The sequence below is a fragment of the Culicoides brevitarsis genome, chromosome 1 (assembly GCF_036172545.1).
Source record: "Culicoides brevitarsis isolate CSIRO-B50_1 chromosome 1, AGI_CSIRO_Cbre_v1, whole genome shotgun sequence".
Lineage (NCBI taxonomy): Eukaryota > Metazoa > Arthropoda > Insecta > Diptera > Ceratopogonidae > Culicoides > Culicoides brevitarsis.
Genome location: NC_087085.1, coordinates 20,051,131 through 20,071,125, shown reverse-complemented (window position 1 = coordinate 20,071,125; position 19,995 = coordinate 20,051,131). Strand labels below are relative to the sequence as shown.

The 19,995-nt window shown below is 31.5% G+C and overlaps 3 protein-coding genes across 5 annotated transcripts in view; 2 read left to right on the top strand and 1 right to left on the bottom strand.

The window, feature by feature from the left end:
• Positions 1–89: 89 nt before the first annotated feature.
• LOC134838246 (uncharacterized) lies at positions 90–954 on the top strand. Its single transcript, XM_063853736.1, has 3 exons — positions 90–250; positions 306–454; positions 513–954. The coding sequence occupies exons 1-3, from the start codon at positions 223–225 to the stop codon at positions 765–767; spliced, it is 432 nt and encodes a 143-aa protein (XP_063709806.1). The 5' UTR covers positions 90–222; the 3' UTR covers positions 768–954.
• A 320-nt stretch (positions 955–1,274) lies between these two features.
• Positions 1,275–3,159, bottom strand: LOC134827080 (bax inhibitor 1). The gene is made up of 3 exons (XM_063839620.1): positions 2,893–3,159; positions 1,949–2,573; positions 1,275–1,795 (listed from the first exon to the last, which is right to left on the bottom strand). The coding sequence occupies exons 1-3, from the start codon at positions 2,949–2,951 to the stop codon at positions 1,760–1,762; spliced, it is 720 nt and encodes a 239-aa protein (XP_063695690.1). The 5' UTR covers positions 2,952–3,159; the 3' UTR covers positions 1,275–1,759.
• A 1,561-nt stretch (positions 3,160–4,720) lies between these two features.
• LOC134835615 (tau-tubulin kinase homolog Asator) overlaps positions 4,721–19,995 on the top strand; it is a 28,120-nt gene continuing 12,845 nt past the window's right edge. Inside the window, exons 1-10 of one of the 3 annotated variants that reach the window (XM_063850522.1) lie at positions 4,721–5,664; positions 6,381–6,746; positions 6,841–6,980; positions 7,802–7,931; positions 8,864–8,983; positions 10,205–10,319; positions 10,398–10,426; positions 10,817–10,888; positions 10,957–11,148; positions 13,300–13,473. In XM_063850522.1, coding sequence (XP_063706592.1) covers positions 5,599–5,664; positions 6,381–6,746; positions 6,841–6,980; positions 7,802–7,931; positions 8,864–8,983; positions 10,205–10,319; positions 10,398–10,426; positions 10,817–10,888; positions 10,957–11,148; positions 13,300–13,473 — 1,404 coding nt within the window. In that variant the 5' untranslated portion in view covers positions 4,721–5,598. Of the gene's footprint in view, positions 5,665–6,380; positions 6,747–6,840; positions 6,981–7,801; positions 7,932–8,863; positions 8,984–10,204; positions 10,427–10,816; positions 10,889–10,956; positions 11,149–13,299; positions 13,474–19,995 lie in introns of all 3 variants that reach the window. The other 2 variants (XM_063850513.1, XM_063850531.1) reach the window with 2 other exon arrangements.

Sequence of the window (19,995 nt, the reverse complement as noted above, 5' to 3'; positions counted from 1 at the left end):
TTTTTCTCTAATTGAATGTTTTTAAAAAAAATAATTCGTGAACGAGACCAATTTTTAACACATAACGGTCCATCCTTCGAGCCATGATAAGGAACGTCAAGAGCACGAGGTTTTAGTTTTCTGCTATTTTATTCGTGCAAACTTTTGTTTTACCAATTTTTCTTAAATTTTTATCGTTTTATTATATTATTTTTGTAATTTTTTGTTTAAATTTTCACAAATATGAGATCTAAAATGGACGAACCGTTTCGTAAAGCCTCTCATCCCACTTTTTTATAGATTTTTACATTAAACTTTTATTGCAGATCCATTATTGCGCATTCAGGCAATGAAATACTCGAATTACATGGTAAAATTTGCCATCATCAATGGATCTGAATTGGCCAAATTCACGTTAAAAATCGATGGGAAATCAGACTCGGAAAAATATAGAGATGGAAGATTTACGATGATTGTAAGTTTTGTTAAAAATTTTCCAAAAATTTCTTAAAAAACTCGTTTTTGGTATTTAGGATGAAGAAGCTGCTGAGTTTCTTTCCCTTGAAGAGCCATTCCAAGTGCGTTTATTCCCGGATGAGTTCCTTACGTACCGTTTAAAGATCAATCGCGACCATCCATCGGAGAAAATTTGGTTTCGTTTGTGCCGGGAGTTCAGATCCCGAAGTGGTCGGAAGATGACAGTCACTTATGTAATTCCACTCGTCATTGAGGAAGACGGAATCCATATCAAAAAGCAAAAGAAGCAGTTTGCTGTGAAAGTTTGGTGATTTGTGGGGTTCCTGTGTAAATTTGTCGAAAAAAATGTACTGAAAGAGAGGGAAGGCTGTTAAAAAGTTTTTTTTTGTTCTTGTTACGAAATTGTTACTAAGGTTTTTTAACTGTTTATTTAATTTTTTTAAGTTTTTAGTCGTTTTTCCAATTTTTGGATTGAAAATAAACGCGTTTTGTTAAGTTTTTGATGAGTTTTCCTTAAAAAATTTTTTTTTTGTTTTTAAAATTTTAGCAAATTTAATAAAATTTTATCAAAAATTGATCTTTTTAGTCAAAAATTTTAATTTTATTTTTACTAAAAAATGTTTTGAATAACTTAAAAAAGATTTGTTTTAAATATTTTTTATTTTATTAAAATTTTTTTATTAATTTTTTTATTAAAAATTTCTTTTTTTTTCAAATAAATAAATTTCTGATTATTTTCATTAAATTTACTTCATTTTTTTTTTAATTTTAATTAATTGAAGCTCATTACCCTATTTTGACTGAACACTAAAACCAAATTCTGATTTAAAATCTCATTTATTTAATTCATTTTTATTCCTGAATTCAAATTATATAACTTTCTTTAACAATTTTTTCATAATTCAAACATCAATTTCACTTTTTTAATTTTTTTTACAAAGTCACAAAATATTTTCTCAACAATTTTTAATGAAAAAATAAAAAAATCGTGCTTCTCTTGAATATTTCTTTCTTTTTATTTTTTAAAATAAGTGCTTTAACAACATTTAAATTAAAATTTATCATTAAAAAACAGAAAAAATGCTGTTTTTCTTTACAGAATTTATCTTTACAGTACCAGAAAAATATCAAGTTCTCTTAAGTCTAGTGTAATTAAAAGTTAGTATAGTAAAAATACACATAGATTGGGCGAAATCTTTAATATTTATTCCCCAATTACCAAATTTGCGAAAAAAAAATTATTTAAAAAAGAGTTTCTCTCCAATTTGTCAGCGAAAGGAACCCTCGACGATATTTGGCCAGTCTAGTTCTTGCGTTTGCGGTTATCACGATTGGATTCCTACAAAAAAACAAAAAAAATATTTATTAACACTTGTTTCAACATTGGAGTACTGACGTCATTAATTCGACCGAAATAACATTAGATATTCATTAAAATATCGATCGTTACGTGTCACAACAGACAATTATCGATTGCGTCAGAAATTCTCACCTTTTGCATGAGGATAATCAAGAGTTTTCTGAAGATGTTGACGACGTCGTAGAAGAGATCGAGCGAGTGTTGAATGGCATCCTTGTGGCCCATTCGGCACTTTTCCATGATCATTTGTGTGTCGTACAAGACGAGGCCGCACATCACTGCCAAGCCCAAGTACAAGTTGATGTCGTTGATGAGTTGCGAGCGGAACAACAAGTTACTGAGACTGATGAGCATCATGGTGCTCAAGACGCTCATTGCCATGCCACCGAGGAACAAATATTGTCCGCGACGCGCAAACAATGCTGTAATGCTAAGGCACACGAAGACCATTGTGGTGCCCATGAGTGCGGTGACGATCAGTGCGGGGTTCAAAAAGATTGCAAATTCCAACAACATGCCCATCGAGTGTCCTGTGAGAGCGCCAAAGCCAAGCAACATCGCGAGACGCTGATTGAAATTTTTTCCATTGTCTGGTGTGAATGCGAGAGCGATGACCAGTCCAAGGCCGCCGAGGGCTGACAACAAGTTTGCTTCCCACAAGCCACTTAAATGCACAATGGAGCCTGCCGCTGCTGCGCCGCATGTCGCGAACAACAAACAATAGACTTTGGCCAAGTGATGACGTACAGGTTGCTCACTAAAAAGAGAAAAAATCATGAGAAACGAGAAATCAGGTGAGAGAGGTCAAGGTGCAGCCTTTTCAAGGACACCCACTAAATTTCGCACAGGTAAGTAACAAAATAAGATAATTTCACAACTTCCGTAAAAAGCCATATTTCGCGATAAACACATAAAATTTAATCATCCGATTTTTTTTTCGTAACAATTCCGACACAAAGTGCCTTATTTTTTTTTAAGCAAATAAACTGATAAAATCGCATTGTATTATTTTGTCTCTGCGACTTGTGGCACTCGTTCCAATCTAATCTCAAGAAAAACATTTGATATTTACTTACATATGTGAGCTCAAGTTGTACAGTAAGCGATCAAATGAAAATGACGTCGAAGTTGCCATTTTGTGATGATTGTGTTATTTTAAAAAAACAATAATTGTAAAAAATTCTTCACTTCTTGTAGTTTTTCTCCTTTTTCTTCTTCTTTAGAGTACTTTTTCTCGATTTTTCAAAGTGTTTTTGCACAGTAATTTTACGGTTTTCAAATTTTTGTCCTTGTTTCTCAATTTATTTTCATAGACTACTAATTTATTCAATAACGTAGACCAAAGTACCTCAACAAATACATGTAAACTTTCTAGAAAAAACGAGAAAATTAAGTCTTCGTTGTGTTGAGGTGCCAAAGACAAAAGCGGGTTTTGAAATTTTTTCTACGGAGTAAAATTAAAATTTTATTTTAAGAGGGGAATAAGTCATAAATAGTATTTCAATCAAAATTGTCTAAATTATGCTATTAAAAAAAATCATTAAACATTTAAAATGTTAAAAGTTGAACACTCAGAAAAAGTCCCACCAAAAGGAATTTCGGCGTCTGTAGAGAATATATAAAAGAAAGATGAACCCGGAACCTCAGCAGAAATCTCGCGTCTCTTCATGATCCCTGAAGATTTGCCAAGAACTCACATCGAAATCGCAGATTTCAACGCTTTCTTAGCCCGTATAGCAAAAAAAGGGACCGCGTCCTTTAAGTCAACATAAAACATGCTTCGAAGGTTCAAAAAATGGCATCTCATCTCATCTAATGGGTAAGTTCGTGTCACATAATTCAACGTTGGTTCTAAGGAGTGGCTAAAAAACTTTAAAAACTCTTAATGTAAGGGATATTACGCAAGCGAAGCCCCTTCCAGAACAGGCGGCATGACTTGAACTTTTGTAAAAATCAACAAACTCAAGAGTGATCCAGGACGAACACCTCTTCTTTCAAAAACTAGAAACTCCTGGTATGCATTGCGGAGGTGCGGTAATTTTTTCAAGTACTCAGTCTGTGGATGGAAAGAGCATCAACGTCATCATTGGATTCTACCAGCACACCATAGAATGGATATCTGAGACCTACAAAAAGGTCAGTTAAATTTCTTCGATTTCTTCGAAGTAGTCTTCAAAGCTAAGGGAATTCCAGCTTTATTATTTGATTTGAATCAAATGCCACAATAATTTGATTTGAATCTTTGAAATTTTAAGAACTCTATTGTAAACTAAAATAAGTATATCTTTCACCGATAACAGCAATGAAGTGGTGCTAAAAAATAGGACTCACGAGACCGCGGTGGGAACCGACCTACATATTGAAAATCGATTCTCACTACAATAAACACAATTAAGTTTATAAACACTTCAGACAGACATAAAAGCTCATAAAATCTCTTATTTTTTGGAAAGAATTCCCTATCATAATAACACGTATGACGGGTCCCATCACCGAAAACCTTACCAAACGTCAACAGCGCCATCTTTATTTCAAATTTCAACTCATTGGGTACCGTATGCTGTACGTATTGTATAGTGTTATTCACACATCTAACGGTTCTTTTATCTTCTGGGGTTTGCGTACAGGATGTTATAGAAACACGTATAAATTTAAGAGGCCATATCTCGAAATTTTTTCATCAAACGCAGAAAAAGTTCTTCTATGAAATGTTCATTATGATTTCCCCTTTCGATTTTCTAAGGGTCAAAATTTTGAAGGACATCAGAAAATGGGTGAAAATACACAATGAAGGTTCCATATGAACACATTTGAATCAGCAGTTGCAATTTACAATCCCAATCGAAACGGATCGAAATGACAGTTCGAAACAAAAACAGCGTGAAATCGGAACACAACTTTTTTCACCAGTTTTCGGCAGTCTCTAAAGTGAACTCGGAAAAGCAGGAAAACCTCTGCAAAAATCAGATTTCCTCCTGCTCTACCACACACACACACTGAAGAATCTCACAATTAACGAACGCGAAAATTTTGATTTATCCTGTTCCGCAAGCGAGAAAATTAGAGAAAAAATTACAAATATCCTTGTACAACACGGACACATACGTACACAGGACACGCAGGACTCGACACACGTACCTACGAGAGACGGAATCATGAAATAGTGGAAATCGATAATTTTATTTGATGGTGTTGTACAGCACTTCTGAGTTAAAATGCAAAGGAAAATTCCAATTTTTGGCATCAAGAAAACGCAATTTTGACCAAATATGCAGCGAAAGGTGCTGACCAACGCATGAAAAAGTGAAAAAAGTGCATATTGTGCAATGTAATATCTGAAAAAGAGGAAAAAAGGTGTTTCGAAAAAAGAGAAAAATTTCTAGTCGACATACAGAAAATTAGAATCTAGTCAAAAAATCAAATAAAAAGCAATAAAAATAAAGAAAATTAAGCTCAGAATAGAAAAAGAAGAAAAGTATTGAGTGAAAAAAAAATCTGTTTGAGTAACAAAAAAAAAATAGTTAGTAGTGCATTTGAAAATTGGGTCGAATTCCTAATTTTCCACTAGGATTATTTACCTAAAAAAAGAAGAAAAAATTGAAAAATGGCTCTCAATTAAAAAAAAGAGAAAATAATTCAATAAAGTGTCATTTCACTCTCGCTATCCCAAAGGATTGTGCAATCTCTACGAGTAATTAATAGGATTTATTATTGAATAACTTGCAAAAATTAAGAAAAAAATTAGTTGTGTGAAAATCAAACCAAAAAACTAGTACCAAATAATGGCAACGACAACAGCTGAGGCCGATTTACTCCAAGCGGGTCACATTGTGAAAGAAAGATGGAAGGTAGGTGCAATCCATTTGTCATTTTCTTCGTCTTTTTGTACCTATACTTTTCAGCTAATGACGAAACTTTTCATTTTTTTTTGCAAGAAAATGAGTAGGTGGCACAATCTTTTTTTGAATAATAATTAAATTTAAAAAAAAAGAAAATCCTCGTTTCTTGATTCTGTTCAAGCGAGGTGTCTACCCTTTTGATTTTTTTTTAATGTACATTGTACTTACCTGCCAGCCTACAACATTCTGGGGACACAAATTCTCGCTTTTTCACTCGTGTGTTGTTTTATTTTCGGAACTGACGTCTTCTTTATTTACATATTTTGCTTCATCGTCGTCGTTGTCGTCGTCAGCCGGTTGATACACCGGATTTTTCTTCTTTTTCACAATTTTCTTTTTTTTTTTCGCTGCGTTACAATATTTATTTTGCCAATTTCTATTTATTTTTTGTGTTTTGTTACACGACGATGGACGACGATGATAATTGAACTTAATTCTCTGGAGCGGCAAATGCGTGAAATTGTGTCCCCACGAGCACTTTCAATTTCAGCTGAATCATTGTTAGTTGACATGATTCTAAGGCTTCCCTAATTAGTTCACATGTAATCCGCAACGGTTTTTGCGACAAGAACAACCCTTTTCGTGTTTCTTTTTTCTTTTCTGATAAAATTTTATCATTTTACCACAATTTTTCACTCATCCCCCTCCAACCCACAAAAAAAAAGGTTATCCGGAAAATCGGTGGCGGCGGTTTCGGCGAAATCTACGAAGGACAGGACTTGATAACGCGCGAACAGGTGGCACTCAAAGTGGAGTCGGCGCGTCAACCGAAACAAGTGCTAAAGATGGAAGTGGCTGTCCTGAAAAAGTTGCAGGGCAAAGAGCACGTTTGCCGGTTCATTGGCTGTGGACGAAATGATCGCTTCAATTACGTCGTGATGCAGTTGCAGGGCAAAAATTTGGCCGAGTTACGTCGGTCACAGCCACGCGGAGCCTTTTCGCTCAGCACTACGCTCCGTCTAGGCATACAAATTTTAAAAGCAATTGAATCAATACATTCTGTTGGCTTCCTTCATAGAGACATTAAACCGGTAAGTGGCTCGCATTTCAAATCACAATCACGCTAGATCGTGTTACAACTTTTTTTTCTTTTGTACTTTTGTAACAAAATCTCTGTCTTTGCAGAGTAATTTCTCGATGGGGAGACTGCCCTACAATAGTCGTCGTGTCTATATGCTCGATTTTGGCCTTGCTCGACAGTACACAACTGGCACGGGCGAAGTGAGATGTCCACGTGCAGCGGCAGGATTCCGCGGTACCGTGAGGTGAGTTTTTCCTGCAGGCTACAAACAAAAATTAAACATGGTCTAATGATCAAAAATGTTTTCGATTTTCTCCTACCTTAATTTTTTTTATGAAAATCTTTGGAAGGAAATTTAATTTCGAGTATTTAAAATGTAAAAAAAATGTTTAAAAAAAGTTTTAAATTTTATTTTATTCAATTAAAATTAAATTAAATTTCTTCTAATTTTTTTGAATTAATTTTTTTTTTTATTTTTTTTTTAACAAAAAATTGAATTTTCTGTTAAAATAATTTTAAAAGCTATTTAAAATTAATTTTAAAAAATTAAATTTTAAGTGATAAAATTTAATAAAAAAAAAAAAATTAAATAAAAAAATTAATTTAATTAAAATTTATTTAAAATCTAATTTATTAGAAAATTTTAATTTTTGATAGAAAATATTATTTAAATAAATATTATTATAAGAAAATATTATTAAATTTCAGAAAATTAAATATTAGAAAATATTATTAAATTTTATTTAAATAATTAAATAATATTTTCTATCAAAAATTAAAGTTTAAATAAATTTTGAATTATTTTTTAAAGCTTTTCAAATGATTTTTGAAAATAAAAATTAAACAACTTTTTAATTTTTTTTTTTTACCTAAAATCCATTTTTTCGTTGATTTTCTCAAATTCGTCCATTTCAGAGCCAAATACTTTAAAAAAAATTACTTTTTAATACTTTTAAATTGTCGATCATTTCCTTTCTTAGATTGAAAAATTCTATAAAATCGAAATCATTTTAAATTTTCTGCCTTAATGTCATTAACTTTCTCTTTTTTTTTTGCTTCATCCAGATATGCATCAATTAACGCACATAGAAACCGAGAAATGGGACGACACGATGATTTATGGTCTCTATTTTATATGCTCGTAGAATTCGTGAACGGACAGCTGCCTTGGCGAAAAATTAAAGATAAGGAACAGGTAATGGCATTTAATTTTCCTCTCTACTCACACTCGTAGAAAATATTAAAAATTAGCGCTTAGAAAATGTTTTAAAATTTAAATAAACAAACAACTGGAAATTAGCTCGTTCGCACGGCCGAAACAAAAAACGTACTTGAGCTAATTTCTCTAAGGAAACATCAACTGACAGCTGTGACGATGAAAATTAACATGCAAAAAATTTATTTTTTTTTTACTTTTAAAACTTTTGTGAAAATTAAAACTGGTCATTCACTCGTGTGCTTGCCCATCACTTGCATCACCGTCAGTCAGTTAGTCACACACGAACAGGAAATCATTGGCCCACTTCTTGTAGTTCTCGTCGTCTATTTTTATTATTTTTTTTTCTTTCAAATTGACGATGATACGAGCGACGGCGACAACACAGATAAAAGTCGTGAATGAAACCCGTATCAGTGAAAGAAAAACTACTTGTAGTTCATCAACCTTTGACCATTTTTTTTCTTTTTTTACTTTCGTTTGTTTGTTTGATTTGCACGCCAATTTTTAAAATCGGACAGCTGACATGAACATGAGCGCAAAAAATGACCAATTTCTTCTAGTTAATTTTTATTAATAAGAGAAAAAATTGAAAAAAATAATGAAAAACATGAAACATATGTGATCATTTTTTTACGACCACGATCAAAAAAGTACAAAAGTACAGATGTTTTTTTGCTTTTCGGTACTTTTTTTCGGGAATTAAAAAATAAACTTTGGCACCTCGATGACAGTTTTCGCAGAATTAAGTAACTTTCTTGGGAACAAAACTTTCTTTCAAAATTCGTGAGAAAAAAAACCTCTTCATGTCTTGTTTATTTTTATTTTATTTAACAACATCTACCGAAATATTATCGGACACACAAAATTTTCTTGTTTTATTTATTTTTACATTTTATATGTATTTGCAGGTTGGCTTGATGAAAGAAAAGTACGATCATCGTCTTTTATTAAAGCATTTACCATCGGATTTCAAACAATTTTTGGAACACATTCAATCGTTAAATTATGCTGACAAGCCTGATTATACGGTAATTGATTATTTTGCATTTTTTTTCTGTGGAAATTTGTTTTTTTTTTTTTGAGTTAAACGTGATAAGAGACGTACGCGTATTTATAGAATTAATGAAAATCCGTCAGATATTCGATTAAATTGTACAAAATTTATTTTTTTATTAGGTTGAAACGATAAAGAAAAATATTTCATGTTGCACAAGATTTTTGGAAAATATTATAAAAAATGTATAATTTTCAGTCATTTTCAAGTTTGAATTAGCAAAAAAGCGATTTTAAAATTTTTAACGGTCATTATTTAAATTGACTTAGATGTCAAAATTTTTATAAATTTGAACTTCGGAATATTTTTAAGATTTTATTTAATTTTCAACATTTTCTTTTATTTAAATTTTTTTTACTTTTTTTTCAAATATTAATAAAAACAAAAAATGCCGTAAAAATTATTTCCTTTCGAGAAAATTAAGCCAAACAATTTTTTTTCATTTGAGACTCTTTTATCAATTTTTACGAATTATTCAAGAGAAAAAATAAAAATTATTTAATAAAAAAAATTAAATGTTTTGACATTTTTTGGTATTTTTTGATTTAAAAAATTGAAAAAGTTAAAAAAAAATAAAATTAATAACAAGATTTTTTTTATAGAAGTCAGGAAAACCCCTCCAACATTTTTTTTAATTTTAAAAATCACGTAAAATTTAATAAATTTAATTTAATTTTAAAAATAGTTCGAAAAATTAAATAATATTTATTTTTAATAATATAAAGTGAAATAATTGAATTTATTCAAATTAAAAATTTATATTAAATTTGCAAAAAATAGAATTAAAAAAATAATTTGAAATATTTGTCTTCATTGCTTCAACCTAAAAATGCAATAAACAAAAAAAATCATTTTTAATAGATGCGCTTAAAAAATGAACAAGTGATAGATATTTGATTGGTACCTTGTTTACCCTTTTTTTATTATTGTTGATATTGTTCTTCTGTCTATAATATTTTGACCTCGAACGGCAAAACGTGCAAACTTTGTCGGTGTATCGAAGAACAAAAAATCGATTTGCTGGACTGAAAATTAAAAAGTGTTGAATGATGCCTTTTTGCAACATTTACTAAAATTCATCGTTTTTTTTTGTTGTTGTTGTTGTTTTTTCGAGATAATAATGAAAATTCTTGGAATATTTTCACCAACACCCACGAACTTTTCTCTCTCTATTTTTTGCTGCCATTCAAAACAGATGTTAGCGTCACTTTTTGAGCGGTGCATGAAACGACGTGGGGTACGCGAAACCGATCCATACGACTGGGAAAAACTCGATCAGACATCCAACGCGAACATGGCCAACATTGCAGGTAATAATATGCAAATTGATATAATCGACAAAAACGAACAACAAATTCATGGCAATAATATCACCCAAATGACTGTAGCTGGATCGAATGCGAGTGGCCATGAATATGTAAGTATAATTTCCAAATTTTATTTATTTTTTATTTTTTTTAATAACACCGTGAGTTAGATGTAAGACATTTGTAGTTTGTAGTCACTGTCTGTCAAATCTTTTAATTACACCAAATAAATATTTTTCCAAGCTGTCTACGAAAACTAAAGTTACTAAGAAGCGTAAAGTTACGTATCAATTAATATTTTTTTTGTAGATATTAGCCAGAAATAATAATTTTTTAGAACACCACAAATGCTCAATAGACACAATTTTCATAGACTAGACTTGAATGATTAATTTTTTTCTTTAACACACATTTCCTTTTAATATCTAACCCAAACAAAAAAATATTTTAAAACACTTCTAATGGATTTTTTCAATTTTTTATGACACTCGATGATGCAGGCACGCAAGAAGGCCGAAGGTGACACAATCCAAATGGTCTCCACGGAACCAGTTAATCAGTATCGCGATAAGGTACGATTTTTCTACATTTCCGGGAAACCTTGATTTCAAATTTCCTCATTTGATTTTTTTGTTTCTAGATGCAGGTAGATAAAAATTGCAATGCAACCACTCAGGTACAGACGAATGTGACGCCTCCACTTGTGACTGCCACAAACAATCAAAATCAAAGTGAATCTCACAAATTGAATGCACAACAGCAGCTCGCGTATCGAGATAAACAAGCGGCTACCGAAATAAAGGGCAGCATTGTAACGACGCCGGTTGGAAAGGTACGTTTTTTTTTGGCTATTTCTCTTTTTTTTATGTGACGCTTGAACATTTTTTAATCTTTCCGCTAAAATTTATTTATTTGATAAAATTTACCTTGAATTTTTAACGAAAAATTATTTTTTGCTATTTTTAACGTCGGTGTGTTGCGCTGTCTGTCTGTGCGTAGAAAATTAAAAAAAAAGACTGAAAGAAAGAAATGAATTGTAAATGAAGATAATTATTTTTATGACACGTTTTCGAACAACAATGATTGTCGTCTGTCTGTTTGTGCTTCACTTCCACCACGGAATCGGTTAGGAAGGCGGAATTTGCGTTGATTGACGATTTTTTTAAATATTTATTTTTTCTAAAAAGTACCACGCGTTTCCATTTCTAATAATTTTTTCCTTACCCTTGACCAAAAACTTTTTAAATTTAATTACTTTTGTGACACGGGTTCCCAAAAAAAAAATTAATTTTATAATAAAAAGTACTCGAGAGAGACGTGTGAATTTTTTTCAAGATTATCTAAATATTGTCTCTCATTTCTTCTGTTTATCTTGGAAAAATACATTCACGTAAAACTGTCACATTTGATTTCGTTTCTCCTGACAACGACACCGAGATGCGTGGCATGGCGTAAAAATAAGCGTGACACGTTCGATGGAAACGATTGACATTGACCTCCTCGGGGATTTTCGTAAATCAAAGGTTTTCTGTTTATAAAAATTAACTTTTTTCTCGAAAAAAATACTAAATTTCGTTATGTGAGTTAGTAAGAAATCGTTAATAATATAAACAAAAAAGAAGCGGTAAAATCTAATTACAAAAAAAAAAGTTTTTCAAAAAATCACAAAAATCTGCTTTGCTCGTTTCTACGGAAAAAATTGCTTTTGCTGTCTGTCTGCAATTAATTTTACAGTCCATGTTAATTATTACTTGTGAAATTTTATTTATATTTTTCCGTGTGTTGTACATACTTGTTAATATTTTTGTGTTTATTAAATTTGTGTTTTCCTCTTCTCTTCTCCCTGTGGGTGAAAAAGGGGTCAGATTAACAGCTTAAGAGATAAATTAACCCCTTAAGTCTTTAAGAGGTCAATTTATCGCCTTAAAAGGATAATTTGACCTCTTTTGGAATTTTTTATCAGAAGACCAAATACCCTATGGACGAAAAACGAGTCAGATTGATCCCTTAAGGGATCAGGTTGACCCCTTAGGAGTCAAATTGGGAATTTTTTGCTCCATTAAGGGATCAATCTGATCACTTAAGGGATCAACCTGATCCCCTTTCGAATCGGTCATCTGCAGACCCAAAAATTTGAATCATTCAAGAGATCATTTTGATTCCTTAAGAGATAATTTTGATCCCTTAAGAGATCAAATTGATCTCCTAGAGGGTTAAATTGATCACTTGAAAGGATGAAATTGACCACTTGAAGGGATCAAATTGACCTCTTAAGGGTTTATATTGATCTCTTAAGGGATCAAAATGATCTCTTAAATGATTCAAATTTTTAGGTCTGCAGATGACCGATTCGAAAGGGGATCAGGTTGATCCCTTAAAGGATCAAAAATTTCCATTAAGGGATCAATCTGATCCGTTTTTCGCCCATAGGGTATATTAACCCTTTCAGAAGGAGGTTAATTCAACCCTTTAAGACTTTAAGAGTTAATTTGAGCCCTTAAGTGGTTAATTTGACCCCTTGGGTGATAATTTTGATTCTTTTAAGGCTTAAGTGGTAAATTGAACCACTTTTGGAGGGGTCAAATTAACCACTTAAGGGCTCAAATACACCTATTAAGTCTATTAAGCTAAATTAACCCTTTAAAGGGGTTGAATTAACCTCCTGAAAAGATTAGCATTTTTGGTCAGCTGATTAAAAATTCCAAAAGAGGTCAAATTATCCTTTTAAGGGAATAAATTCACCTCTTAAGGGGTAAATTTTTCTCTCAAACGGTCATGATTTACCGCCTTAGGGGTTAATTTATCTCCTAAGAAGTTAATCTGACCACTTTTTGACCCATAGGGCTCCTCCTAAAAAATTTGTAGTTCTTTATTTATCAAAACAAATATTTTTCTATATTTTTTTCTTCTTTTCTCCCTCCATCTGTTCAAAAAACCTCGTTCAACTTGTGTGCACTTGTCGCAAAAAAAAAATCGTACACAGGCACAAAAAGATCTTACCGACTCCGTGAAACTGCAGTCACGTGACTCCGCATACAACACAAATGCCAAGACGGACTACGCCAAAGGTGACTCAATGAAAATTATGACAGAAAACATCAACAGTAACGTAAATCAAGCGAGCCCGATTAAAAAGAAATCAGCGTCACAAGCAGATGTGAGTACAAGTCCCACTTTTTATTTTTGTCCGTTGTAAATATGTTTTCCCACTATTATTTTATTTTTCCCCTATAATTTACGCAAAAAATCTGTGTAAGTGTGCAACAATGTACGAAAATCGCGGAAATCAATGAATGACCTTTATGAATGTACCTGCGAGTGCGTGCGACGATTCGTGAGAAAAAATGATTAAAAAACTACATGAATTTCATTAATTTAATTACACTCATAAATTATTTTTTTCATTTCGCACCATCCTCGTAAAATGTTTTAAAAAATTAGCAAAATGATGGATTACGCTGCAGATGAACTAAAATTTCACTTTGAGTCGGGTCATTTTTTTTATTTCACAAAAATCATTAAATTTTGATTTGATAGTGAAAAAAATCCCTCTGATACTAAAATTTAAAACGAAAAAAAATTATTCTAGACGACTTTTTGCATCTGGCACTCATTAATTTTTTAATGCTCAAAATTTATCATAAATAAAATTAATTGCCAAGTGTTTTTCCGAAAATTAAGCAAAAATAAAAAAAAAACAAGAAGCGTAGTAAATGCATGTTTACTTTTCAAACCCTTGAGTAACCTTCGCACATACACACGATGCGAGTGTCACACGACCGATTACCCAATTACCGGATTGTTTTACGTTGCATGCCAGGAAAATTTTTCGGGTCCGTGTGGGGGAGGGCGCAGCTAAGTCGTGCAAAATGATGACATGCAAAGGACAAAATTCAGCGGAAAAAATGACGCAAATTTTCACCTTCGTCACTTGTTTGTTGATGATTATTATTATTTTAAAATTTGACGTGTTTTTTCGGAGAACACGATCGACACAATAACAAGACGACGACAGAGAAAAACAAATTTATCACAGGAAAAAAAAATGATGAGACTCATTAGTTGAAATACATACAAAAAAAAATCGTTGTATGGAAATTGTGACTGAAAAAATTTCTGCGAAAAATAATTTCACCGTCGTCATCGTGTGAAAATTGTTACACGTGTCGGTCGTCGACGTACAATGGCGACCTTTGTCTTTCATTCATTCACTCGCGCGCAGCATAAGATTATTATGCAATTAAAGACCAAACCTAGCTAATTAGAATTTCAAATTTTTCTTGTACGAAATTCGTATGAATAATGCGGGAAATTTTTTTCGAAGAGAGAAAAAAAGAGAGAGAGAGAAAGGGAGTTAGTTGTAAAAGGATATGTTCCGTTAATTCCGTAATATGTATATTTTATTTAATAAAGCAAACATGTGCGTATCCTCGTGACTAACTGACCGACGAGGATAATTACTGGCAATTTTTATTTTTTTTTTCGTGGTAGGCGTTTTATTTCTGATGCCTTCTGCTGAATGGGCAGTTTTAGATTAGATAAGGGAATATTTTTTTCGGCATGACACTCTCGTGACATCTTCGAGTATTGTCATATCAAGGTCATCGAGACAAATTAACGAGACCTATGATACGCATTCAGTCTATATATAGTTTTTTTGTATGAAAAATTATGCCTTGACAAGTCAAGACAAGCTGTCACCATATCGTTTAGGCTCTTTTTGCGATGTAGTAAGGATATTTCGTGTAAAAATTATTTTATGAGACTGATCTAAATTTATTTAGATTTATTATAAAATAAATTTAGAACTTAAAAAAAATTAATAAAAATCATAAAATAATAAAAAATCATAAATAAAATTAATTTAAAATACATTTATTTAATAATATTTTTTTTTCTTATAAAAAAAATTAAAATAATTCATTAATTTAAAAAAAAATTGATAAGATTCACAGTTAAAAAATTTTGTAAAATAAGCTCGATTATTTTCTGATTTTTTAAGATAAATTTATTAAAAAAAAAAAATTTTTAATAAATTTTTTAAAATTATTTTTAATAGTTTTAAATAATTAAATAAATTAAAATTTTAAATTTAAATAAAAATTCTTAATAATTTTAATTTTAAAATTATTTTTAATTGTTAATTTTTTATTATTTTTAATTATATTTGGAAATTTCAAGTTAAAAAAAATTCTACAGTTTTTAATGAATTTTTTCCATTTAAAGAAAGGACAAAAAATTGAAAAAAATCAAACGACGAAAAATCTTTAAATTTCGGCTTAAAAATTGCTAGTTCATAAAAAAATTTCATATCATGTTCGCTCATCAAAACATCTTCCAAGCGAAAAAGTACATTTCATGCTCAAATTCATTCATTGTTCCCATAAGAACGTGAGCCACAAAGGCGCAATTTCCTTTGAATTTTGTGATAGAAAATGGAATCTTCCTGCATTCCAGCCGCACACACCACTTGATAAATGACACAAATCTTTTTATTTATTTTGCTCGGAAAAATGTAACAAAAGTTGAAATAAATATAGCGCACAATGATAATTGAAATACACACTCACATGTGCAGGAAGAGATAAAAAAAAACGAAAGAAATTTCATACAATTTATGTAAACAGTAAAGTGATTTAAAACAAACTTTCGTCGAAACGAGAAAAAAAATCACTTTTCAAAAATAGTTTAACGTTTTTCCCTCACTTTATAGGTCACACATTAAAGTATATCGCATTGTCATATTGCGGGTAACCTTGACCGACACGCGATAACATCGCCAAATGGGTTTAAGGACTTTTCTTTGAACGAAATCCGTCGTCCGAAAAAAAAAATATTAAATAAAAACAAGACATAAAAGAATTTTTTGAGTGACAAGTGCGTGTCCTTCCGCTCATTCTGATACTAAAAGAAAATATCGCGTCGTAAAAAAATGTTTTTTTTTTGTTCAACAAAAGAAAAAAAAATACTGGCATCACGTGTGTCACGCATTTATTTTTATTCTTCCATATCATTCTCTTTTACATTCTTAATGGTCATCGCCGCCACAATTTGTACGGTCATCATATTCAGAGCAGAAGGTAATAAAATAAAAATCGTTTTGCGGAAATACAAAGTTAATTAATAACACAATAAAATTCGCGTTTTACTCGTGTTTGGTGCAGCCAGACAAAAGAATATTTGGACATGCGTTTCCCATTTTCTTCCTCTTTTTTTTATTTTGCGTTCGAGAGTGTAATTCAATCACGGCACATGCAAATTATCAAATAAATATTCAATTTAATTGTTTTAAAATTGTGGATTTGCGAAATAAAATTTATTTGATTACTTGCAGATTTTGTGTCCAGTCAGTCATTCACGTCAGGTAAACACGAACAACAATGTCTTACAAATTGTGAAAACCCGGCCGAATGACGTGATGATCGTTTTAGCATCGAAGCAACAAAAAAAATATTCTCGTGTTTTTCGGAAAATTTATTAATAATGATCGTGTTTATGTTAATGGTGTTGCCACGTTTCAACGCATGTTTTTGCGTGGATGTTGGACTATTCAGATTTAAATTTCAGACACTTGCGTTCGATCACATTGGAAAAAATTGGCGTTTCGAAAGATGACAAAAAATATGATAATGGATCACGATTATGAATGGAATGATATTGAATTAAATGGACAAAGATACCAATGCGTAAGAGAGATGAAGTATTTAGGAGTAATTATTGATGATCGCTTAAACCTGAAGAACAAGTCGCAAACAAAATTTCACGAAATGTTGAGCTTCTGAACCGGATACAAAAAATTTCCATCACAAATAAGACTGACTTTCTACAAATGTATGATTGGATCCCATATTGACTACTGCAGTACAATTTTATTTTTGAACAAAAAGGACGAAATTGAAACACTTCAAAAAATACAGAATAGGGCATTACGAATTTTGACACAAGGAAATAGATACAGTCACCTTCAACCGGCACAATTTATTTTTATATGCTTCCACTTTAATCGTGCCATGATCAAAAAACCTTTCTTTCCTTTTAAAAAGGGCACTTAAGTAGATATCCCTTTTCCTATGACCAACAAATAGTCTTTTCAATCTCGTTTTTGACCCAAGATAAAGTCTTAAGTTAAGGACCTTAATTTCCAGTACTTCTCAATAATTTTTTAGTTCATTTTATCTCATTTTAAATTTAAGGGTTCAAATTAACGGGCTGGTAATAAGTTCAGTATAAATTATTTCTTATTAAAAATGTTAAATTTTTATGTTGGATTAACTTTAATCTAGGATTAAATGAATTGAATCCAACATAAACATTGAACATTTTAAGAATTAAATTAATTTCAGAATTAATTTATACTGAATTTATTACCAGCCTGTGAATATGAACCCTGAATGATTTGTTATTGTGATTAATGGACTTTAAAAAAAATCTTTGCGAGACACCAACTTTTCACAATCCGCGGAGACAAATAAAATTTCGCAGCACGTGTACGATCGATTGTTTTTGTCTCAACGATGACATTTTAAAGACGCAATTTTAGTGACTGCTTGTTTATTTTTTTCCGATCTACGATTACCTTCACCTCACTCTTTTTTGACGAAATCATTTGGGGCCGATCGTTTTAAGACAGCACGGGAATGGGAAATACGTGACTCGAAATTGAAAACAAATAAACGAGAATCCTTGGTGACACGTACTGACTTAAATCAATCTGAATGTTGCTTTAGAGGCACTCACATATCCTTATTATGTGCCAAAAAAAAAAAGAGGAAAAAATATTTTTTGGTAACTTGACAAATGACTGTGTCAGTAAAACACATAAAATACAGCAAAAATCGATAAATTTCGCTTGAAATTGAATACATTTTCAATGTAGGTTATTTGAATGATGATCACAGCCTTCAACTAGTGTTGCGTCTCCTCACCTCACCTCGTCGTGCATTTTCAATGACAACTTTTTTTGTGTCGTATTTTTTTTTTTGCTTTGTTTTGTCACTTACATGCATTAATATTATTATTATTACATTAAAGAGAGTGAGAGAGAGTAACAAGTTTTTCTGTGGAAATGAACAGATAACGTGGATTAATGGAGACACGCGTCAAGTTAATACATCGCGAGAGAGACATGAACGACGTTTAATCTTCTGATTGAAATGAATAGATGGACGGATCCATCATTTATGCCGACTAACTTTATTTTTAGTCGCACTTGGAAAATCTATATTTACTTTTATTCCGTACTTATGATGTACGGGCAACGCACACAACTGCCGCTGACAGCAACCTGGCACGTATGAAACGCAAGCGGCATCGAATTAAGACTTAAGATTCGACTCCCACTCATATATTGTCCACTTTATGTACCTCTGTGTGTATGCTGCTAGTAACAGTATTAAATTATCGACGATTAAGAAAAGACGTACGACATGCCGCGCCACTGAAATTTTGATTTAAAAAAAATATTGCGACAATTTTTTCTTGTCTTAACCAGCCACAACATAATCCGTGTTCGTTCACATGACACACACACAGACACATAAACTCACATATGAAGCGAAGAACACGCAAAGTCGACGTTCAGTGGAAAAATCATAAATGAATGAAAACAGACGCAAGCGAAAAATAAAATTTATTAGACAAGAAGGCAGCAAAACGAACGTGTTCTTTTGGTTATTTTCTGCCATTTTTTTATTTCTTGTACTTTACTTGTCTTATCTCGTGCATAAATCGCGCCATATAGACAAAGTCCAACAACCATTTTTCCTTTCTTTAAAATATTGTGGCAATAATGAGCAAGTACCTCGCAATTTTTGTCTTTAAAAAAATCACACACAAACACAAAATGAATGTGAAAATTGTTTTATTTCGTTATTATGCTGTCTTTTTATATTTTTTTATGTGCGCGACATAAAGCACTTCGCACACACACACACACACTCGATTCGGTGAAACAAAACAAAAAAAAAATTATGAACGATTATATTGTTGTTGATGGCAATAACTTTTTTTTCTGCCGTATTTTTACGTAACTTTTTCACGCAAATATGATAATTCGTGTCGTCGTCGTCGTTTTCGTCGCATGCTCGACAAAGTCATCCGCTTCGTGAAAATTGTTCTTCTAATCAATGGCTGACTGCCTTTTTATTTGCCTCGCATTTTTGTGGTGGTAGTGGTGGTGGTAATATTTGTAAAAGTAAACTTTCCCTCTTCTTCTTTGTTTTCCTCTTTTTTTGTAAACGTTTTTTTCTTTTTTGTGAATAACGCAGTTTTTGTTTGTTTGTAATGTAACGGGATATGTTTCAGTAATGGACTGATTGAAGTTGATACAAATAGCGACAAAAATGTGACAAAGGAGGCGATCAATAATTTTTTTTTTTTTTGTGAATGAAAACGAGACAAAGTTCTCGCATGACAGACTTTTTTTTATTTAGTGGAGATTTTCCGAGAATTTTTTAAGTATTTACAGCTATTGAAGCATTTTTTTTTTAAATAAGAGAATATCTTGAAGGTCAAAATTTTAACAGATTCTTAAATTTTTTTTAACGGAATTTAAGATTTTTTAAACTTTATATTAAAATCTTAGGAAATCATAAGAAGTTATAAATTCGTTATGAATTTTTTATAGTGGAAATTTTTAATTTTTCAGGTTTCATTAAATTTCTTTCTGGATTGAACATTT

Excerpts from the sequence above, each read along its gene's own strand:
- LOC134838246 (XM_063853736.1), top strand. The coding sequence starts at position 223 with ATGAGATCTAAAATGGACGAACCGTTTC. Across the intron at positions 251-305 it reads TAAAATGGACGAACCGTTTC|ATCCATTATTGCGCATTCAG; the intron begins GTAAAGCCTCTC and ends CTTTTATTGCAG. Across the intron at positions 455-512 it reads ATGGAAGATTTACGATGATT|GATGAAGAAGCTGCTGAGTT; the intron begins GTAAGTTTTGTT and ends TTTGGTATTTAG.
- LOC134827080 (XM_063839620.1), bottom strand. The coding sequence starts at position 2,951 with ATGGCAACTTCGACGTCATTTTCATTTGATCGCTTACTGTACAACTTG. Across the intron at positions 2,574-2,892 it reads TACAACTTGAGCTCACATAT|TGAGCAACCTGTACGTCATC; the intron begins GTAAGTAAATAT and ends TTCTCTTTTTAG. Across the intron at positions 1,796-1,948 it reads TGATTATCCTCATGCAAAAG|GAATCCAATCGTGATAACCG; the intron begins GTGAGAATTTCT and ends GTTTTTTTGTAG.